Source organism: Anopheles arabiensis, chromosome 2 (genome assembly GCF_016920715.1).
Source record: "Anopheles arabiensis isolate DONGOLA chromosome 2, AaraD3, whole genome shotgun sequence".
NCBI classification, from domain to species: Eukaryota; Metazoa; Arthropoda; class Insecta; order Diptera; family Culicidae; genus Anopheles; species Anopheles arabiensis.
Genome location: NC_053517.1, coordinates 91077445 through 91097082, shown reverse-complemented (window position 1 = coordinate 91097082; position 19638 = coordinate 91077445). Strand labels below are relative to the sequence as shown.

At 44.6% G+C, this 19638-nt stretch overlaps 2 protein-coding genes across 2 annotated transcripts in view; one reads left to right on the top strand and one right to left on the bottom strand.

Moving 5' to 3' along the window:
• The first annotated feature begins 271 nt into the window (after positions 1 to 271).
• Positions 272 to 5833, top strand: LOC120898027 (mitotic spindle assembly checkpoint protein MAD1). Its single transcript, XM_040303336.1, has 5 exons — positions 272 to 640; positions 713 to 897; positions 971 to 2060; positions 2142 to 2288; positions 2858 to 5833. The coding sequence occupies exons 1-5, from the start codon at positions 520 to 522 to the stop codon at positions 3586 to 3588; spliced, it is 2274 nt and encodes a 757-aa protein (XP_040159270.1). The 5' UTR covers positions 272 to 519; the 3' UTR covers positions 3589 to 5833.
• A 4117-nt stretch (positions 5834 to 9950) lies between these two features.
• The window catches only part of LOC120896911 (gamma-1-syntrophin), a 49042-nt gene continuing 39354 nt past the window's right edge, over positions 9951 to 19638 (bottom strand). Inside the window, exons 5-10 of the mRNA XM_040301434.1 lie at positions 17659 to 17817; positions 12893 to 13019; positions 11134 to 11274; positions 10834 to 11018; positions 10375 to 10758; positions 9951 to 10306 (exon numbers count right to left, since the gene is read on the bottom strand). Of these exons, the coding sequence (XP_040157368.1) occupies positions 10076 to 10306; positions 10375 to 10758; positions 10834 to 11018; positions 11134 to 11274; positions 12893 to 13019; positions 17659 to 17817 (1227 nt within the window). The 3' untranslated portion in view covers positions 9951 to 10075. The remainder of the gene's footprint in view (positions 10307 to 10374; positions 10759 to 10833; positions 11019 to 11133; positions 11275 to 12892; positions 13020 to 17658; positions 17818 to 19638) is intronic.

The following is a 19638-nucleotide window of genomic DNA, read 5'->3' as shown; positions in this document are numbered from 1 at the left end:
CTCTGCAAATGATGTCAACGTCGTAAAAAAGTGTGATTATGTACAGCAAGAGAAAATGGCCAGCCAGATAAAAGGTTTCTGTATAAAGCCATTCCACTGTAGCAACATAAACGCTTTTCATAAAAAAAAAATTGCTACCAAATGTGCTGTTGTACGGCAATTTGTTAGTTTCCCATCCCTGGCTTTTTGCCCTTTTGCTGATGAAAGCGCCACCATGCGGCGTTTCGTTGTACCACCACATAAACGTCAAACGGCAGACTGAACGAAAGCCCATGCACATTTTTAACGAAACTATTGTCAACAACAGGCATCATTCGGTGATGCCAAAAAGGATCGTCTGCAGAAAAGTGAAGCATACCGGTTTCTGCTAAATCGTGTAAGAAAACAGAGCAACACGGAACAGGTGGCAGTTTTCCCGGCAAAAAGACACCGGTCCAGCGAGTCTCCCATCTCGAGCAGCGGTGCAGGTTGGTGGTGTGAGGCAAGCTTACTCGGCACGAACAAGTGGTGGCGGCCGCGATGCAAACCACGATGGACGGCGAGGGATGCGATGAGACGCTAACGACGTACGGGATGAGTTCGTCTACCGCGATCGGCTCAAGCCGGCTGAGCTTCGAAAACAGTGCCTCGTTTGAGCTGAGTAAGTGAAGGTGGATTGTGGGTTGAACGAACGACCAGCCTGCTGCAATGTACTCTTCTTTTCTTCCTGTAGGCCGTAAGAAACGCCGCATATCCGGCCCGGGTTGTGATAGGACCACCGATACGATGTACGAAGGGAACGTTAGTGGCGATTCGTTTTCGACAACTGCGACCGGCTACACCACCACGATGCAGGTGGCCCAAAGCCCGTGGGAGACGCGTCGTATAAAGGCCGATCTGATCGAGGCACGCTCAAGGGTAAGGCAACGAACGAGTTTTGTTTTTGGTGGTCGTTCCGCGGTTTACCAGTCTCTTTACTCACCCACCGTAGATAACGTTCCTTAAGAAGGAAATTGAACACCTCAACACGGAAATGGCAACGACGCAGCTGCGCAACCAGCACAAAATATCCTCGCTCGAGAAGGAGCTAGGCTTCAGCGGGCAGAAGGTGACCGATCTCGAGAAGCACCTGCAGCTCGTCCGCAAGCGCGAACACGTGGCCAAGCAGGACCTGAACAAAGTGCGCACCCAGCTCCAGCAGCTCAAAACCGAAGCCGACGGGCGGCAGTTCGAGCTGCGGCAAGCGCTGCAGCGGCTGGAGCAGAAGTACGATTCGGACACCGGCGAGCTGAACACGGAAATACGCGACCTCACCACCCAGGTGAACGACCTCGAGCAGCAGCTGACGCTCGCGCAGGACGAGCTGGACACGACGCGCGAAATCAACGACACGCTCCAGAGCAAGGCGGACGCGTACGATCAAACGAAGCGCGAGCTGGAAGCGACGCAAGACCGGCTGGCGGAGGCGGAATCGCGCGTGAAAACGCTCGAGTACGAGGTGGGCAGCTACGAGGACTGGAAAAGCCTGTCGAAGGTGTCGGCCGACCGGCTGGCGAACACCACCGAGCTCGAGAAGGAGACCGTGCGGCTGAAGGACCAGCTGAAGAACCTGCAGAGCCTGATCGGCGACAAGCTGCTGCTCGAGGAGCAGGTGGCCAGCTCGCAGGCACGGCTGAAGGATCTCGAGCAGAAGGATGCGCTTTCGGCGGCGCTGGAGGTGCGCGTGAAGGAGCTGGAGCGGGAGCTGGTCGAGTGGCGCCAGCTCGGCAAGGACTACACGCCCAAGGAGAGCCTGGTGAGCGCGAAAACGGTGCGCAACCGCATCGAGCAGATCCTGCAGAAGGATCTGGTGCTGGCGAACGAGCAGTCGTCGGTGCAGACGGAGAAGCACCAGATACAGGGGCGCATCGAGGAGCTGCAGTCGGAGAATGCGCTGCTGAACGGGCGGCTCGCCGACTACAAGCGGGCCCAGGAAGGTTTGCAGAGCATCGTGCATCGGGCGCAGAAGAAGCTTAACCTGGTGACGGGCGAGCGGGACTATCTGAAGCAGCTGCTGGAAAGCTACGAGAATGATCTTACGAGTGAGTGGAACGTGGGACAGTGTGGATGGTTGTGTGAGTGGTGGTGGTACTAAAACAGGACTTCTTTTCTACTCCAAACAGTTAGCCATTCCGTCGTGGGCAGTGAGGCGGACAAGAAGCAGCTAAGGGCACGGATCGAAATGCTGGAAAAGACGCTGACCGGGTACAAGGATCTGTGCCAGAAGCAGGAGGCCGATCTGCAAGCGAACAAAGTGTTGCCCGATATCAGTAAGTAAACGAAGTTGATTATTAGGGTTGAAAGAGTAGAGCAAAATGTTCCTTCCGTTGCACTAAAAGCACACAGGAGAACTTTATTTTTCTATGTAGGACTTATTATGTGTAGGAATAACCTCATTTGTGGCGTCGCAATGGAAAAGTGTTTAATGAAGTATTACGTTGTACTAAAAATACACGAACATTCGTAACGTATTTAGCATCCCCGTAGACAATAGGTATTACTTCTTCTTATTTGGCACAACATTCATAGTCGGTCTAGGGGTCGGCCTAAGCCACTAATGAGCTTGGCTATCCGTGACATGTGGGCGTGACATACTTAGCAGGATGATAGTCAGTTCTGGGCATGGTGACTCAGCCCATACATATGGTACTAAACCCATGACGGGCATGTTGTTTGGTATTTCAGAAGTCTATTTGTGATTTAAGTAGGTTAGGTGTAGTTTTTTTAACTCAAGGTAAGGTAAGAGTTCCACCAAAGGTGCACTTCTTCCACGACAAATTATTTCAAACAGTAAAATTTACTTACTTTCCCACTTCCAAACCTCCTCCTACACATCTAGGCTTCGTACTAACGTCCGAGCAGTACGAGAAGCTGCGCAAAGAGATCGACGAGCTGCGGCTGGAGAATGAGCGCCTGAAGCGGCGCAAGGACGAGCTGGAGGTGGAGGTAGAAAACCGAACGCTAAGGGCACAGATAAACCGCCCGTGCCCGACCCAAACGACGAAGCTGGTGCGCTACATCAACAGCCCGGCGACGGAAGATATCGTGGCGGAGCATAACACGAAGCTGAAGCTGATGGCCGAAATCGAGCGGCTGAAGCTGCACATACAGCGGCTGCAGGAAACGAACCAAGATCTGACCGAGTGTCTGCACAACACGGACGAGACGGGCAACATGACGATGAAGATAAAGGAGTCGGTCGACCTGCGGATGCAGCTGAAGGAGCTGCAGGCCAAGTACGACCAGCGGAAGGAGCTGTACCAGCAGTCGTCGGAAGACTTCCGCACCGTGGTGAATCTGCTGTTCGGCTTCAAGATTGACCGCATCAGCGGTAGCTACTTCCAGCTGCGCAGCCAGTACGCGGAAAGCCCGGACGAGTACCTGAACTTTGCGCTCGCACCGGACGGCAGTGTGCTGACGCTGCTCGAATCGGACTATGCCGCGTCGCTGCGGGATCTGGTCGAGACGCAGTTTAAAACGCACAACTCGGTGCCCGTCTTTCTCAGTTCGCTCACGCTCGAGCTGTTCAATCGGACCACCATGACGGTGCAGTACTGTAACGCCGAGTGAATGAAGGGAATAAGAGGCTGGTCCAGCCAAACTGCTATCAGAGATCATTCATAAGACACCCACCCGAAACGTCAAGCAAAACAGAAAAAATAGTCACCAGACTCCCGTTATCGAGACCGTTTGATGGCTCCAAACAAGGACACACAGTTCAGTGCACCCTTCTTCCACGCATCTATCTAGAATGGTCTGGAAAGTCGCATTGCTGCTGGCTTGCCGTTTCACTTAAATTTCTTAAACGTTCCCCCCCCCCCGCCCAAAAGTCATATTAATTTTACTGGATTAAAGTAGGCACTGTGTAGAAGGCTATGCAATACCGCATAGAGAAAGAGAGAGAGAGAGAGCCGGGTAAGAAGCATCTCGTCGTAACTGTCCAGTCATTTAATTAGGAGAAAATGTGTAGTGAAGGTGGCTTTTGTTGAACTGTGTTGAAGCCGATTTTTTTTATTTTAAACTAGAAAGTGTGGAACATTGGGTGGTGTGCAGTGCAGCATTTTGTTTTGTTGTGTACATTACAAATTGAATCAAGCAAAAAACAGCAATTCTAGTAGCTAGAAGGCAAGAAGGGTATAACGAGGTTTCCCCACGATGATACCAAGATTGTAAAGATTTAATAATTAAAACAGTAAGGTAAATGGTATAAACCAATCTAATAAAACGAATCACAGGAAGGTGTAGGCAACTCGGCTACCAAAATAATAATGCAAAACAGTAAAAACTGTTTCTTCTAACGGTCATTAATTTCGGATGACTGCCGGACAAAGTGAGAAGGAAGGATTATGTGCCTGCGCGCAGTGTTTTGTAGTACATCACATTTTTCAGCTTTTATTTTGGGTATCGGTTTTTCGATCATGTCGACAATCAAGAACTCAAGTACCGCTTCCCAGTGTGGGCGGCAACGCAACCGGAAGAGAGCCACCGTTTTACAAAAACGACAACCCCGGTGCACACCGGAGAGTTCATTCTGTCAGGCGACGAAGAAGTCAACTAGAGCGGCAATCCAGCTTTGCAAGACGAGTAGAGTTGGTAAGTAGCACTGTTACTTACTCATTTTGCTCCATTTTAATCCCTTTTCTATTTGAGCTTCATGCATAATTGATTTGCCTGATTCCGCTTTACTCAAGTTTTATGATGGAGTAATTATTATTAAACTAAGTTGTTTATTTTCCCAACCAAAACATTTTCACATAATTAGTATTCATTGAAAGCCCTTTACCAGCTGTTACAAGTTCAGTTAAGATAAACCAGGCAAACCTAACCTAACCTAACCTGTACGCCCTAAGCAAATGATTAGTTGACTTAGAATGTGATCTGTGTTCTGCACCGTCTACCATCCTTGCGTGTCCTTCCAGCACAATTTGACAATTCTTTTAACATACCCAATCCAATCTTGTACTCACTGCTCCGATGCTACTGCTCTTCCTACACCACCTGTTTGGTTTGGTTTAGTGATGACTATTGACTTATCCCTTTCCTATCCCTTACTAATGTGCGGTTTAATGTGTTTGTGGTTAGTTGGTTTTACAATCTTTTACTTGTCGTTTTGTTTTGTTCTTTTTTTTTTTGGTATATCGTTTCGTTTTTAAAAATGGGCGGCGGTGCATTCGAAGAAGTGTGCTCTGTCTTGCATACAGTACAGTCCGGCTAATCGGGATATTCAAAGATTGAGAGAGAGATACAGTGTGTGATAAAAGTTTATGGCCAGTGTTTTGTGCACCATTTGGTTTTTTGGTTATTAGCACTACCATTTTTACGGAAGGAATTATTTGGAAATGTTTGAAAACGAGGGCAAACCCGTCCATTTGTTGGTGCACAGAAAAATATTTGTTTTTGAAAGGAAGCTCTACTAACATCCTTTTACACTGCACTGGGAATACACATTCGAAGGGAAGAAGTTGTGCCTGCATCCCGTCCAGTCGTGTGTGTGTGTGGATTATACAAAGGGAAGATGTACGGAAAATTGTTGCCCGAGCAATCTCGTGTAAATATATGTTGACAGGGATAGATTTTCCGTTAAATAGCAATATATTGTATATATGCGTGTTTGTGTATACCCTACAGTAATATATAGCTTTCTTTTACGGACTCTTTTATCTTGCTTTCACTCTCTTTCTCTCTCTCTCACACACACAAATACGCAGACACGTCCTATCGTCTGCTTTCTCAAGTGAACAATTGTTTGATTATACGTTTTCTTTTCCTTCCCTAGGTCAGATCTTTTTCTTTCACATTCGTTTGTGTTGTTGTGTTTTGGTTTTGCAAATGTAAATGTAAAATATTTAGCACTGCGTGCAACTAATATAATCTAACCTTTTTAAGTAGGCTACTGAATCGCTTAAACTCTTGCTACTTTGATAGTCAAAGAAGGTGTGTAAAGACAGCAAACAGCATATAATGCACGATTCCAAATACCTGACTTTGTAAGAGCATTATAATTGTAAATACATCTGCCTTTAATGTTTGTAAGGCAAACAAAAAAACAGCTCAGCTAATTTTGTGCGTAAAAAAGATTGCAGAATCGCAGAATAATACGAAGCATTGAGTTTTTTGTTTTCAATTTCTCCTAGCGTTGTGCAGTTAACGATTGTAAAGTATGTAATAATTACGAGAACAGTTTCTTAACAAGCACCCAAAACCTCTTAGCAGGTGATAACAACAATATACGCTTGTAGTGTGTGTGTATGTATGCGTGTGTGTTTTAGTGTTGAGTGTAAAAAAATAGTTCACACCCTCCCCACTTTTGTTTTTGTCACAGTATAAAGCAATCAAATATCAACAGACAGTTTCATAAACCATTTTTGCAGACAATGGTAGTAAACAGCGAGAGTGTGTTAATGTGTAATTATTAAGATGCTCAAATCACTCAATAGTACTGCAATGCTATCGACGAAGTAGCAAGAGATTCGATAAATCGGGATCTAATGAGCAAATTTTAATTATTTTTTTTTCAGTTCACGTGCTTTTAACTTTTCTTCCTATAGTGTTGCTACATATTGGAATATTGTTGTTTGGTTCAATTTTACACTCTGTGCTTTCTCTATATAAGACACATAAAAGTAATTGCCTCACTGTAATTCGCGACAAAGCGATATAATTAGAAGTGTTTTTTTTCGCCTGTTTGCTGTATTTCAGGTAAAAATGAAGTAAAATCAACTAACAGCTCCCTTTGAGCTTACTTTTCACACTGTAATATGGCATTGTGGTTGCATTGTTCTGTGTGTATCAAGTTTGCTGAAAGCAAACAGGGCAGTTTTATATCTAGAATTAAGAGAAAGACATGAAAACAGTCAGCAGATCAGGAAAGTGTGTTTGTAGAAGTAGGCAGAAAGAGGCAGTAGAAAAAAAGCAAAAGTAAGATGAAAAGTAACCAATAAACTATCGTTACCCAAAACTAGAGGTATAAACCATGTCACTCAAGCACAGAGCAAAAACGGAGAGAAAAGGTGCAAAAGAAACAGAATCAAATCGACAACAAACGAAACAAAGGGAAAACAAAACAAGTGCAAATAGAAATGCCAAGCGCCGGCTAATAGCACTAACAGCAAAGACAGTTGTTACAATGTGTTTCCTTAGTTGGTCTGAACTGATCTGAAGCAATTGACTTGCTATTTGCTGTTTGTTTGTTTCGGTTTCTAACTCAAGTTTGCTGCTATTTTGCTTTTGCTAGTCACACTTACAAGTAGTTTGTGCCCACAGTTTTGTAACAGTTACCAATATTAATGTGTGTCAGCGTGTGTGTGTGTTTTTGTTTCCGTTTATACACCATGTTTTAACTATTTTTCATGTGACTGCGCGTTCTTCACTAAAGAAGATAGTAGTTTAGTAATTTGATTTTAGTTTTCATAATTTCTTGACTAGTCTGTGGAGTTTTTCTTTTCTTTTTTCTTCGGTTGTCTATTTTATTTCGATACAAGTATATGTTGGATTTGCGGCATGTTGCTTTTTTTGCAGGTGTTATTAGTTATTGGTAGCAGTGGTAGTAGTATAGTGGAGTTAGATATCCAGTTCGCTTCTGGGTTATAGACGTGTTATGGTTTGGTTAAGCTGAAGTTGTATATTTGTTTGCTTGTTCTCTTCTCTCCATTGCTTTACGTTTAACTCTTTCCACTCTTTGATGTGTTAAATGTTTGGTTTTGCTTTACAATCTATCTAACAAGGTGTGTTGGTGTGGTTAATTATGAAATTGTTCTACGTTTTGATCTCGGCAGACATTCGGGGGCTTCGATTTAATATCTATTTAACATCGGTATTTGCTTAAATCGCTTTCTTTCGGTTGTATGTGTTTTAAACTTGTTGTATTTCGTTTTTGGTGGGTACAGTGTATCAGTGTGCTCGGTTTGCGGCACTGAAAGAGATGTTTCCATTACTTCTAGTTTAGACGTTACTTTTAACAACTATATCGGAGTGCGCACGTGCGTCTAGTATAACCTAGCTTTCTTTTTTTTCTTCTAGTAGCTGTATTGGAGCTATGTATTTATGTGCTGTGTTTATGTTTCTACCGGTACCGGTGTGATGTACAGATCGAAGGAAGGGTGCACAAATTCAATTCGGGTACAGGCTTTTGGGGTTTTCCATTGTATAACACATTCCATTTACTAACAACTGTAACTCGTCTCGGGGTATCAATTTGACATCCCAACAGGGGGAAAGAAAATGGTACTTGTTTTCCCTTTTTTTTTGCGCCTCACCATATTCAATGCTATTCAATCAAACCACACTGGAGTTGGACTTCATATATCGCTCTGATGTGGTGCAAGGGGCCATCATTTCACCATGCTATGTTTGTGTGACTTGATAATTACCCTTCTTTTAACCACACAGTACTACAACCCAGCTACTTGGTACACGCAATCGTTGGTGGCAATTTGCAATTAAATCCGTGTAACCCACTTCGCACGTCCCTGTTGCTTAGTAAAAGCTATGCCCGGTAGTTGTGGTACACGTTGAAATAGGACCTTAGGGAGCATTGGGGTCCCCTATCGGTGGCGGAACGGGTTGCGCATGTTAGCATGCAACGAAGGGTTGACCCGAGAAAGGAAGGAACAATCAGCAGCAGCAGCTCATCAGGAAAATAGCTGCCATCAATCTAAAAACACGGGTGGGAGTGCGCACTGGGACGCTAGAGGTCGTCCCATACGGGAGCAATCACTGCAGTCTATGGGAAGTTATGGATCAATAGCACAATTGGATGGATTGTGGACTTTGCCAAATAAGGTGACCATGGTTAAATGCTCGCTTTGAATTGATGAAAACTGTCTTTGAAATGATAAAATTAAGGATCGGCAAGAGTGTAGAAAACATTGTCAGTGCATTTCGAGTATTTCGCACACATACTGGAAAGGAGAAGGAGATTTCACATTCATTGGAGGTTGCTGTTTTGTGCTGGGAAGATCTCAACATGCTTGTGCTAGGGGGGGTTACATCTGTCCACTAGTTTATATCCTTACTGATGGTTTATCTATCCAACAAACTTAAAACTCAAACTTATCCTTCACGGAAAAGCAACCTCCATGTACCTGCTCTTACATGCGTGGTTCTCTCTAGTCCAATAAACAACTAGCCAACAATCACAACGAATGAAACCTAACCTTTTAATTGCATCGTTACCACCGAGGACCAACGTCCACTTCGTCGACCACCTTACCCCGTTCGGAGCGATTGGTTGCCACCTAATTTCTAACCTTTGCCATATTTTGAACAATCTAAACTAATGCCTACATGCTCTGGGATAAAGCTAAAAACGTCTCCGTCGACACACATTGAACGGGGCAGTAGTCCACATCCAGTCCAGGTGGCCAAAGGTGATGGGATCACCACCTCACCACACCTGAAACCCTTCTCCTGCGGTTTCACGCTGCTGATGAATGCGTTTTGGATTTACTTAATCGTTAATGCGTTGACACTTCTCTTGCGTTAGAATTCGTTGAAGTCTGTAAGCACACCTATATCGCTTGAACGTTTTAACCGGAAAGATATCCCGTATTTGTCACAGTGTGTATGTGTGTGTCTCTCTCTTTCTCGCTTTGGACCTGTGAAATGTCTCTCCCCAGGGCATGTAGTTTTACCCGTGATGCGGAGAAAGACGACGTAGGCTTGCTGGAGATGAAATCGACGGAAGCAGAAAAGGATGCAGCAAAAGCAAACTATAGAAACTCGAAATTAGCATCAACACTCTGTTTACGACACGGGCGCATTCATCTACAGTGCCCTAGCCAGTGCCGCCGGGGTTCTACTACGGAAGCGAAGTTCGGTTGGAAGTTCCAAAATACAAAAACAAACAATTAAAAAAAACCACTACAAAGACATCCACGAATCTGACGGAGAGATTCGAAGTGTCAAAGCCGTTCATTGAATGTGAAACACGCATTTAACAAGAAAGAATGCAGAAAACAACCCATAACCGTGCACGCACACCATTCAGTGTGCGTCAAGTTGGCGGGAACTTTGCGGAACGCTACGCAAAAACGAAAAGCATGTGACGACAAACAAATTAATACCCGGGCCCAAGACTGCATACCTTCGTTTCGATGGTGCGCGTTTCGTGGTCCTGGAAGTGGAGCTTCAGCTTCGATTTGCCATCGTCGCTGGAGCCGCGTAGCTGCGAGAACTTGTACTGCCAGATGACGGCCGCTTCGGCTCCTTCCGTGAGCGAGAATCCGGCCTGCCAGTCCAGGGTTAGTCCGCCCGTCTTGCCGTGATGGGAGACGGCGAACGTTTTGCGCTAAAAACAAACAGAGGTGATATTTATAAGCGTAGACTCTAGCTAAACTCTTTCCCGCCAACACTTACGCCCAGCTTGATCACGCTCGTGACGATCGCCGCGTTCCAGCTGTTCTCGATCCGCAGCAGCTCCTGGCGCGTCTCCACGCTCAGGTAGCGCGGCTCGTGGCCGGAGCTCTGGAGCAGGAAGCAGTGCTGCCGGGAGTCGACCGTTTCCGACTCCTTCACCACGCGGAACATCGTCTGGTACACCTTGTAGGCGACGTTCGCCTTGGTCAGGCCGGTCACGTTGAGCGGCGGCGAGTCGAACAGCATCACCTCGGTACCCTTCAGCACCAGAAAGCGGGGCTTGTAGCTCTGCCACGAGATGTGATTGTTGATGACGCCCTCGTTCACCCAGCCCATGTACTCGATCCGTTCGCCGACGGGGAAGTTCCGGTTGAACAGCTTCATCTATCGGGATGGAAAGAGGAGTCTCATGCTTAGTGTGCTGTGCTGTGTATGGACAGTGGCGTTTCCGTGGAGTACCTGCAGGCTCGTCAGTCCGACCACATTGTCCGTGATGTACTTGAGCCACTGGCTGAGGATGGCCAGATCGTCGCAGTGTATGATGCCGGTGGTGGTCCCGTTCAGTCCGCGCACCTCGAACGCGTTCGGCCGCAGCTTGTCCGTGCCGTAGATGTACCTCGTAACGTATGCCATCATCAGCGGCACTGTGGGGTGGGATAGGTTGGGTTCGTTTTCAACGATAGAGCGCGGGTTTGGGCAAATCAATCATCTCGCAACATTGTGTCGATGCATCATTTTAGCGGCACACAAAGCACTTACCCGAAACCAAGTCGATCCATCGATTTTCCGGCTCGGAGCTGATGGACACCGGGCGGCTACTGTTGACCGATTTCCAGTTTTCGTCCGCCTTCAGCTCTGCGCACGTCGCATCATTGTCCGATTCGGGCGTTTCTCGGCTTACTGGAGGAGTGAGATGTGGTGGAGGGGCATAAAAAGGGATGGAATAAATTATTGAGTTCAGGATTCATTTTGGATGCAGCACACTCGGGGGTGCAGTTTCGGATGACTGACGGGTGACTTGAGGAGCTGGAACTTGCTGCATGATAAATGATGCACCTTTCCCCATGCGCACTGTTGGAGGTGTTCGTGAACGAAGGGAGGGGAAATTGGTTCTTTCAAGCTAATTGCAGGCAAACTTGGACGAGAGTTCCGCTTCCGGGCGAAGAAGTTTTCAGCAAACGGACGTCAAAAGTGTGTGCGTGGGCGAAACACAATGCTTTATCCCGTGTTTCCCGGGGGTGTCAAACCTTAGTTTCTGTCTCTATTGTGCGATAAAGGGTCTTGCAGGAGTTGTAATACTTTTCGTTAGTCCGGGCAGACAGAGTTAATGAAAAAGATTGACACATGATGAAAAACGGGAAATTGGATTTTCTAAGGGGTAAACAAAGGACTGATTTTTTAGCAAATGTTTGCCATCACAACAAGTGCACAAGTGCATTCAATTGCGTAAACAAGAATTTTGCGACCATGAACGTTAGGGACAAGATTTTTGCGACTAAGAAGTTTGCGACCAGGACTTCGCGATTGTGCACCACGTATCTCGGAGACTACCTGTACTTAATACGCAGATGGAAATATTTATTTACACATGAGGGAATGTATCCCTCATGTCATAGAGCATCCAGAAAGTATGCCAACTTCATCGGATCATATGAAACACTCTGAATCATGTATCTTTTTCATAAAGCAGTTCTTTTTAGAGAAGGCCAAAAATATTCTGAGCGTCCCTGTCGGGAAATTACTCTAAAGAAGTAATATTCATAGAAGTTTTATAAGTAAACAAAAAGTCACTGCTTCGAATCTAAACATTCAATAGGCTCAAATACAACCGGCACGACACAATGGGTTCGACATCCCTGCAGCAAATAATTACTAAAAACAATACTCCGCACAATCTGAGTGCACACTTTGTACTAAAAGCTAGTACTGAGCGTAAATTACATCACGAAAGTCAGTCCGGTGTTGCTCCCTTCAAACAAAGTGTTTTGTTGTGGTAACTTTTTACTCTTTATACGCAGAAGACGAATAGCCATCGCAAACCGTGTTGCCGCCCAGCAGTTGCGTAATGTAGGCCAAAGTTTTTGCAACTTGATTGAAAGTATCTTCCACACTGCTAGCAAACCGGCGAAGCAACAAGGTAAAACGTGTCTGGCTTCCTAGCTGTACAGCTTACACAGAAAGCACACCCACACCTTGAAAAGAAGGTAGAAAGGACGACTTGAGCTTTGCAGCACTTCACTTGAAGTGTGTATGTCGTTTTCCACTTTGTTGTCGCAAGGCTCTTTACTTCTGACTCCATTTCATCGCAATTCGCATTCTACCACCAGCTTTTTCCACCGGTAAAGATGACCGATTCCAAAAAATGCAAAGTGTGAGCAAGAAAATGAGTGGGGAAAAAGAAAGCAAAAAAGTGGACGACTTTTGCCTGTTTTGTTGCTTCAGGCAGCCCCATGCGTTTACTGGAGAGTTGAGAACAGTGTGCCGTGAAAAACCAAACAGAAAGGGCTCGGGAACTTACATTGTTTCTGCAGGAACGGTGTGGCGGCACGGTAGTGCTTCACAGTAAGGACAACGATATCGCCAGCATTCCGGAGGATGTTGACCGCGTCGTCATGTGGACAGGCTGTGATGTATTCACCGTTTACCTGAAACAGACACAAAAAAAAAGAACAGAGAGTCGGTGTAGTGGTGGGGGTCTTGGGAATTTTTACATGAAACAGTCTAGAGGATCATGATGAATTGAGCTGCCCGGGTTGGTTGGTTGGGAATTTTTCCTTTTGTTTTGTGCACAGAGAACATTCTGATGTTAAATACTGCTTGACTACTCGCTTCGTCGTCTATTCAGAGCTTTTGGAGCGGTGGTCGTGCTAAGGATGAGTAGTCGCTTTTGATGGCAGTCAATCGGGGGATGTGTACAGAATAAAGCACGTATAATGAGCTTTAAGTGGCTAATTAAATTTGCTGCTTGTGATGTTCGTTATGTCATTCGCGTTATTAAAATAGAAACACACATAAAATAACGCTGGTTGGTGATGCAATTACGGTTACATTTAACCATAATTCAATGAAAATCATTCGCAACGCACGCGTACAATCGATAAGCTGCCCAGATTTGTCAGAGAAATGATATTGGCTGAATAGGCACACGCAGGTACAGTGCCATTTGACCTTTTAACTATACTCTAAGGAATTCTGGAACGGGAATTAACACGCAGGAATCCACAGGGAGTAGTAGCATAGAAAGCATAGAAAAAAAGCATCCAAAATTTAATTAAAATTCCGGCCTAAATGTTTCACCTCTGTTTTTTTTTGCGAACGGTCCTGCATTCCGGTGCGGTCGGTGCTGAATAATTCCGATACCTGGTGGCTGTGGTGGTCTTGGATTTTGGGTTGAATATTTAAAAAGAAGGGTTGCTGACCACTACCGTTGTAAGCTTTTTGCAGTGTAGCACTGACTATTCCATAACTGGGTGGGAAACTTTGGTCAGCACCCACTCGGTGGGCAATCCTTTACATCCGAAATTTCCTTCCGCACGATGAAGTTCTATGATGAATTTTTGATTCTGATTTATGAACCTATATCACTCACTCTCGCATATACATACACGCATACCTGCACATACCATAAAACACTAAATCATGTGTACTGCATCAGAGGCAGATTACATTACAGGCTGGATGTGGATGTGTGAAGTTTTCCAATTACAACTAAAAGTAGTGATCCATTACTGATGAATTGAACGAACTCGAGAGTCTGCAGGATTACATTAAATAATCCAAAAAAAGCAGCAAACAGAGCTGTAAAAAGGTGACACACACACATACAGTACCTGGCTGTTGGAGCAAAACGTGTCATCAAAAAGCCACAAAAACACATACGGCCACAAAGAGTGACCGACGTGTTCATTTATCTTGCCCGTCTGACGTTTGGCAAGGATCGGACCGTCCTTGCTGTGGCTCACCCTGTTCCGCCCTTCCGTTTTGCCACCCTGCAAAGATGTATGGGTATTGACACATTCGTACGTTAACTTAATTAAACGCCCACCGACACCGCGGGATGGCAAAGGTAGGAGGGAGCTTTCACGTGGGATGCACATAAAACGAAAGTAACGCAACACACACCAAAAAAAAAGGTTTCAAAGGACACCGGACCGCACACGGTGGACAGAAAATAGTAAGCGCCCATTTGTTACATTTACCCTTTGCTGGGGACATTCTGGCATCTGGGATCTTTTTGTATTTGTGTTTTTTTTTCGTTGTTCTGCAATGAGTACAATGAGCGCACACAGAGAGGACAGATGAAAACCAGGAGATTAAGTAAGCTGGTCCGGGTCGATTGGTTGAAATGAGTGACGGGACGGAGTTGAAGTTGATGCGACCTGTCTATTTCCAGTGAGGAGATTATTTCCTCCCAAGGACAATCCACTGGCAGAGGACTCTGGTGTCGCAGGTAAATGGGATAAGTTTGTAGCAGAGTTTAGCTTCCCGCACTCGCAGGTGACATCCTGGCTGCTCTGTGTTGATGTTCAATTAAAAGTACAACGATACAGCTTGATCGTTGACAAAGCACAGAGCAGGAACGGAAGCAGTCATTGGGGCGTGTGGAGTACATGACTTACCCATTAGGGTAGAGGCCATAAAAACTCTTCGGTGTCCTTTTGTGCGTTCAGTGGAGTGGTGGTGAGTATCATAATTTGGATAGTAAACGGAAAGAGGTTTTATTACGTTTTGAACGATTTTCTAACGCTCTGTTGTCTGTCTGGGGTTTGTGGCTCAACAGTGAAAGGGTAATGTGTTCGTTTACTTCATGAGCGTCTGTATCGCTTGGATCTACTAGGTACACAAGTAAGACACGTGGTTCTAGATTTTTGTGCTCAGCGAATTGTAATTAAAACATAGCCTTAAATTGATTTAAATGTAATGAAGATCTTTATTGGCTAGGTTGCTGGATTTCATTGTGTCTGTGTGTTCCGAAGGATATAGTGTATGCCTGTACTATAATATCGATATAAATATCGAGTATACATTTTGATGTACAGTTTGTTCAAGAACATGAAATAAAGCCTTTTGTAGATCAGATATTGTGTGAAAGAGGGATTAAAATTGGAGCCTGTACATAGATCTCTTTTACAACAACGTAGAATAACTTATTTAGAACAAGTCCTTAAAGCACAAGACTTTTACTTTGGAAAAATAAGAAAGCTTCCTTCAGTATTCAACTCATTGCCAAATTGTATCGTATATATTCTTCGTCTATGCACTCACTATCTTACTTATCAAACCAAATGCAATCGAATTGTTACAGAAGTGTGTTATTTTTTTACAATTGTAATATTTTTTTATTGTAATCTTGAATTTGATGGTGGGCGCATTTGGGCTGTTTAGTCCTTAGACTACCTTCTGTTTTCTGTCAGTGTTTTCTCAGGCTCTCAAAATCAATTTTATGATTTGGATCGTCTGGATCAAGTATAAGTAAGTAAATAAGTAAGTAAGTAAATGATGTGGTTCCATGGTTTAGTTAGTTAAAGATGAGCAATGTACATAGGAATTTTATTTCTATAATTAAAATTAACCTCACTGCCATCAAAAGCTTTGTGACTTTTTTACGAACCCAAGTGGACCTTTTCGGAATGATCCATTTTTGGCAACGTTACTGCCTATTCCTGAAGAAAACATACCTTCCCATACCACCGACCAAGCAATTAGCGATTTCGACCAAGATAGCTGACCGACCGAATAAACGGTCCCTTTTAAGTTGTCGACGATGGTTTAATTTGTCACCCGGAAGTTTTCAGGCGAAATCTTCTTTATCTGGCTCAATAAAGGACCTTTTTTTTCGCTTTATCTTCGAAATTGGGTTAAACGAAATAGAAAGCAGGAAGTATGGACAAAAACAACCAAAAAAACCCAGATTTACCTGTTTGTTCAAATGACCTCGCAAATTAATTCGTACGACAACGTAAAACGTGACAATATTGCGATCCAAATGTCGTCATCGCGGGGACAATTTCAGAAATAAAAGGATGAAAAAGAACAAAGCAACAATCTTCCGGCTTTTGGGTTTCGAAACATTTTTTAATTTAATTGTAAACCCATTCTGTAAGCCCGCTGTGGTTTCAGGGAAGAGTGAAATGTTTCGTCCAACCCCAACGTTTGCAATCCGTAGAGAGATTAACCACATTTTCCCCGGTTCCGGAAGAGCTTACTTTGGTTCAACCATTGGGGTTGGTTTGCTCTCTTTTAGAGCAGTTTTTCTCTGGTGTAATACGCGTCCGTGGTTTGAAACAAAACACATACATATACAAACACAGTAAGGTTACTTGATGCCCGGAAACGGGAAGTACTCTTATTACTTGCCGGAAATCCTCCGTTTTCAAGCAGTCAGCGAAAGCTACAGTAGTTTGTGTGTGTGTGTGCTCCAAGAGAATCAATTTTGTTGCCTTGGTTGGCGCTGATTGGCCGCTGTGGAAAAGCTGTACAATGATCCTGATTATTTTTAGGCAACAGTTCGGAGGAGAAGCAAAATAAAAAAACAAAGAAATGTTTGTTCGCGGAAAGCCTGGGAGTAACAGGGAATGGAAGCACAAAGCTTGAAACAAATCAGGATTAAAATAATTTTTCCCCTTGCCAGTTTCCGGGCGGCTTGGGCAAAATTATTTCCTTTCATATTTCCGTTAAAATCCGGCTTCTGGGTCTAGGTTTTTGGATAGGTCGCACGGGATGAGACGCAAAACTTTCACAAGACAGGGACTCATTTATTTATCCCATTCTAATTGGGTTGAATTGTTGAGGAATAAATTTCAATTTCCGAACGGGTCGGAGTTTTGGGTTTGTGTGTGCTGATAGCTATCAACAAGCGGATGGTGTTTCGCTTGTTGGTGAATCATTTACCAATTGCTTTCTGTACTCAAATCATCCTTTTTGTGAAGCCGACATTGTGTTTGTGCAGCATAACAAGAAAATTCCCTAAACAGAACACGATGTTGCCGACGCTCTCTGCATTACGTGGGTATGTACAACACTGCTTATCGATATTACCGTCACCGGTACGTTGTTCGCTGACGTGTATGCTAACAGGTTTCCTTGCCCCCTCATCGGGGGCATTCTATCTTTAGGTCACCCGGGCGCCTTCCTTTTTTTGGGGTAGCTTTTAAAGTGAAGGAAGCGAAAGAAAAACCCACATCCAACCCAAACGCATAGATCCCCGTGGTGCGATAAAAACTGGTATCTCCTGGCCACTACCACCATCGCCACCAGGACACCAACGGTGACGGGTGCGCTTACCTTGATGATGGCATCGCCAACAAACAGCTGACCTGTTGCGTCGGCCGCCTGGTCCTTGTAGATGCGCGATATCAGTATCGGCAGCTTGTGTTCGGCGCCACCCTTTATGCTGAGTCCGAGTCCTCCCACCTTCTGGCGCGTGATCTGTACCATGCGTTCCTGCGCGGGGAAAAAGAGAGAAAGCGAAATGATGAATATCGGGCTGAACTTTCGACGGATTGCTTCCGTTCGCTTTAGAATGTTGTGGTGTTGTTGTAACAGGAAAGTAAACATGTCATCATTAATTTTCACTGGTAAGAGGCTTTTTTGCTTGGGATCGGAATAAATTGGAGGCTACGGGTCCGTACGTGATATGGTTGAGCATAGCAGTCTTGAGATAGCTTTGCGTTGAGCTAGAAATCTGAATGGGTATTCCCAACAGAGGTGACATGCGATGAAAAGTAGGGTGAAAAGTGAGGAACATGTTATTTTTATATTCTGTGTGTTATTCCGACGATAAATTTCAATTCTTTTCTTAGAAAATGGTTATAACATTTAAGTAATTTATACTCAGTGTTTAAAAACAAGCAAATTAAAAACTAACAAAGAGTTCAGCTATTTTATACAAGGTGTCAGCATCATATCTAAGTGGTTGAGATTAGCAGGGTTAGGGGTTAGCATTTACCCCTAAGACCATCATTTCTCGGATTTCATAAACCTCTGCCTATCTAACCTCTGCCAGCATCGATTTGCCAATGATTGCAAAAGTCACAGTGCATAAATCGTGAAGCTGCAATCGATCCTTTCGTTCGGTGTATCGACTAATTAAACTCCAGCTGTTGCTCGTGCAAACAAGACGCTGTAAAAGCAACCATCCATGCATTATAATTAGCAACTCTCCTTTCACTCTTTGCCAATGCAAATATGTTGTTTACAATTACAGTATCAACACCAACTTCATGCCATAAAAATCTGCATTTAAATAAACACACACAATTATCAATGGGTTGACTAGCAGGCTGGTCGGATGGTATGGCCAACTCTCTGCTTAGGCTGTACCAGCACTATTATCTCCGGGGTGATAATGTAATCATATGGTTGTGTGGCCATCAACAAAGCACACTGGTACAGCCACCCAATGCACTCCAGTTGCGTTCAATTTCATTTTATTTGCCAGCAAATGCTCACGCGCAAGCCCGAACCACAACGTTTAGGTAATTGGTTTGGTGCATTGGGTTGTCTCATTCTCGGCCACCACACTGGGTCTGTGGTGTAAGAAAACACTTTGGCTGCTGAGACAGATGTCCAACCCGGGGCGGCATTGGAATGCCGAGCAAGAAGCGAGGAACAGAAAAGAAAAACCGGTGCCAAAGCGATAATTAGTTTTTACGGCCACCAATCGACTAATGTGGTATCGGTTTAATGGGACCCAAACGATTAGTCGAGAGTGTGTGCGGTGTAAAGCTTTTTCATGCCGGCATCAATGACACTGCAGCAGGAGGTGGTAGGAGGCAGTTCCATTCCTCCCCGTCTTTTATGGACCACCACGAATTCGCTCGTCCTAAACAGCCCGCGGCGGTGTTTGCCTGGCCAGTGTCGGCGTTTTGTTTTCGTCATGTTTGGTTTGTTGCGTTTTTGCTTTTCGGCAAAAGCAGAGTAGAGAAATTTGCCGCCAACTTTCAACGCGAGATTAAGCTTATCTCACATTAGCTTTAATAACAAACAAAAAAACACTCACTCACTCATGTATGCGTAACCTACTTAAGCTGAAACTGCCGAAAATATCGGTGAAGAAGACCGCTACGTACACATGCTGGCGATCTGGTATGACCTTTTTATTGATTCGAGAGGTTAATAGATTGTACTGCCCGGAAGGCAAAACGTGCCACTCGCGTACGCATTTCTAGAAAGTCAATAATGGCAACCGAAAGCATAATAAACGTCGGTGCTGTTATCAGCTGTTTATTGTTTGTGCTGCGTGAGTGGAGTTGAAATGGAGCT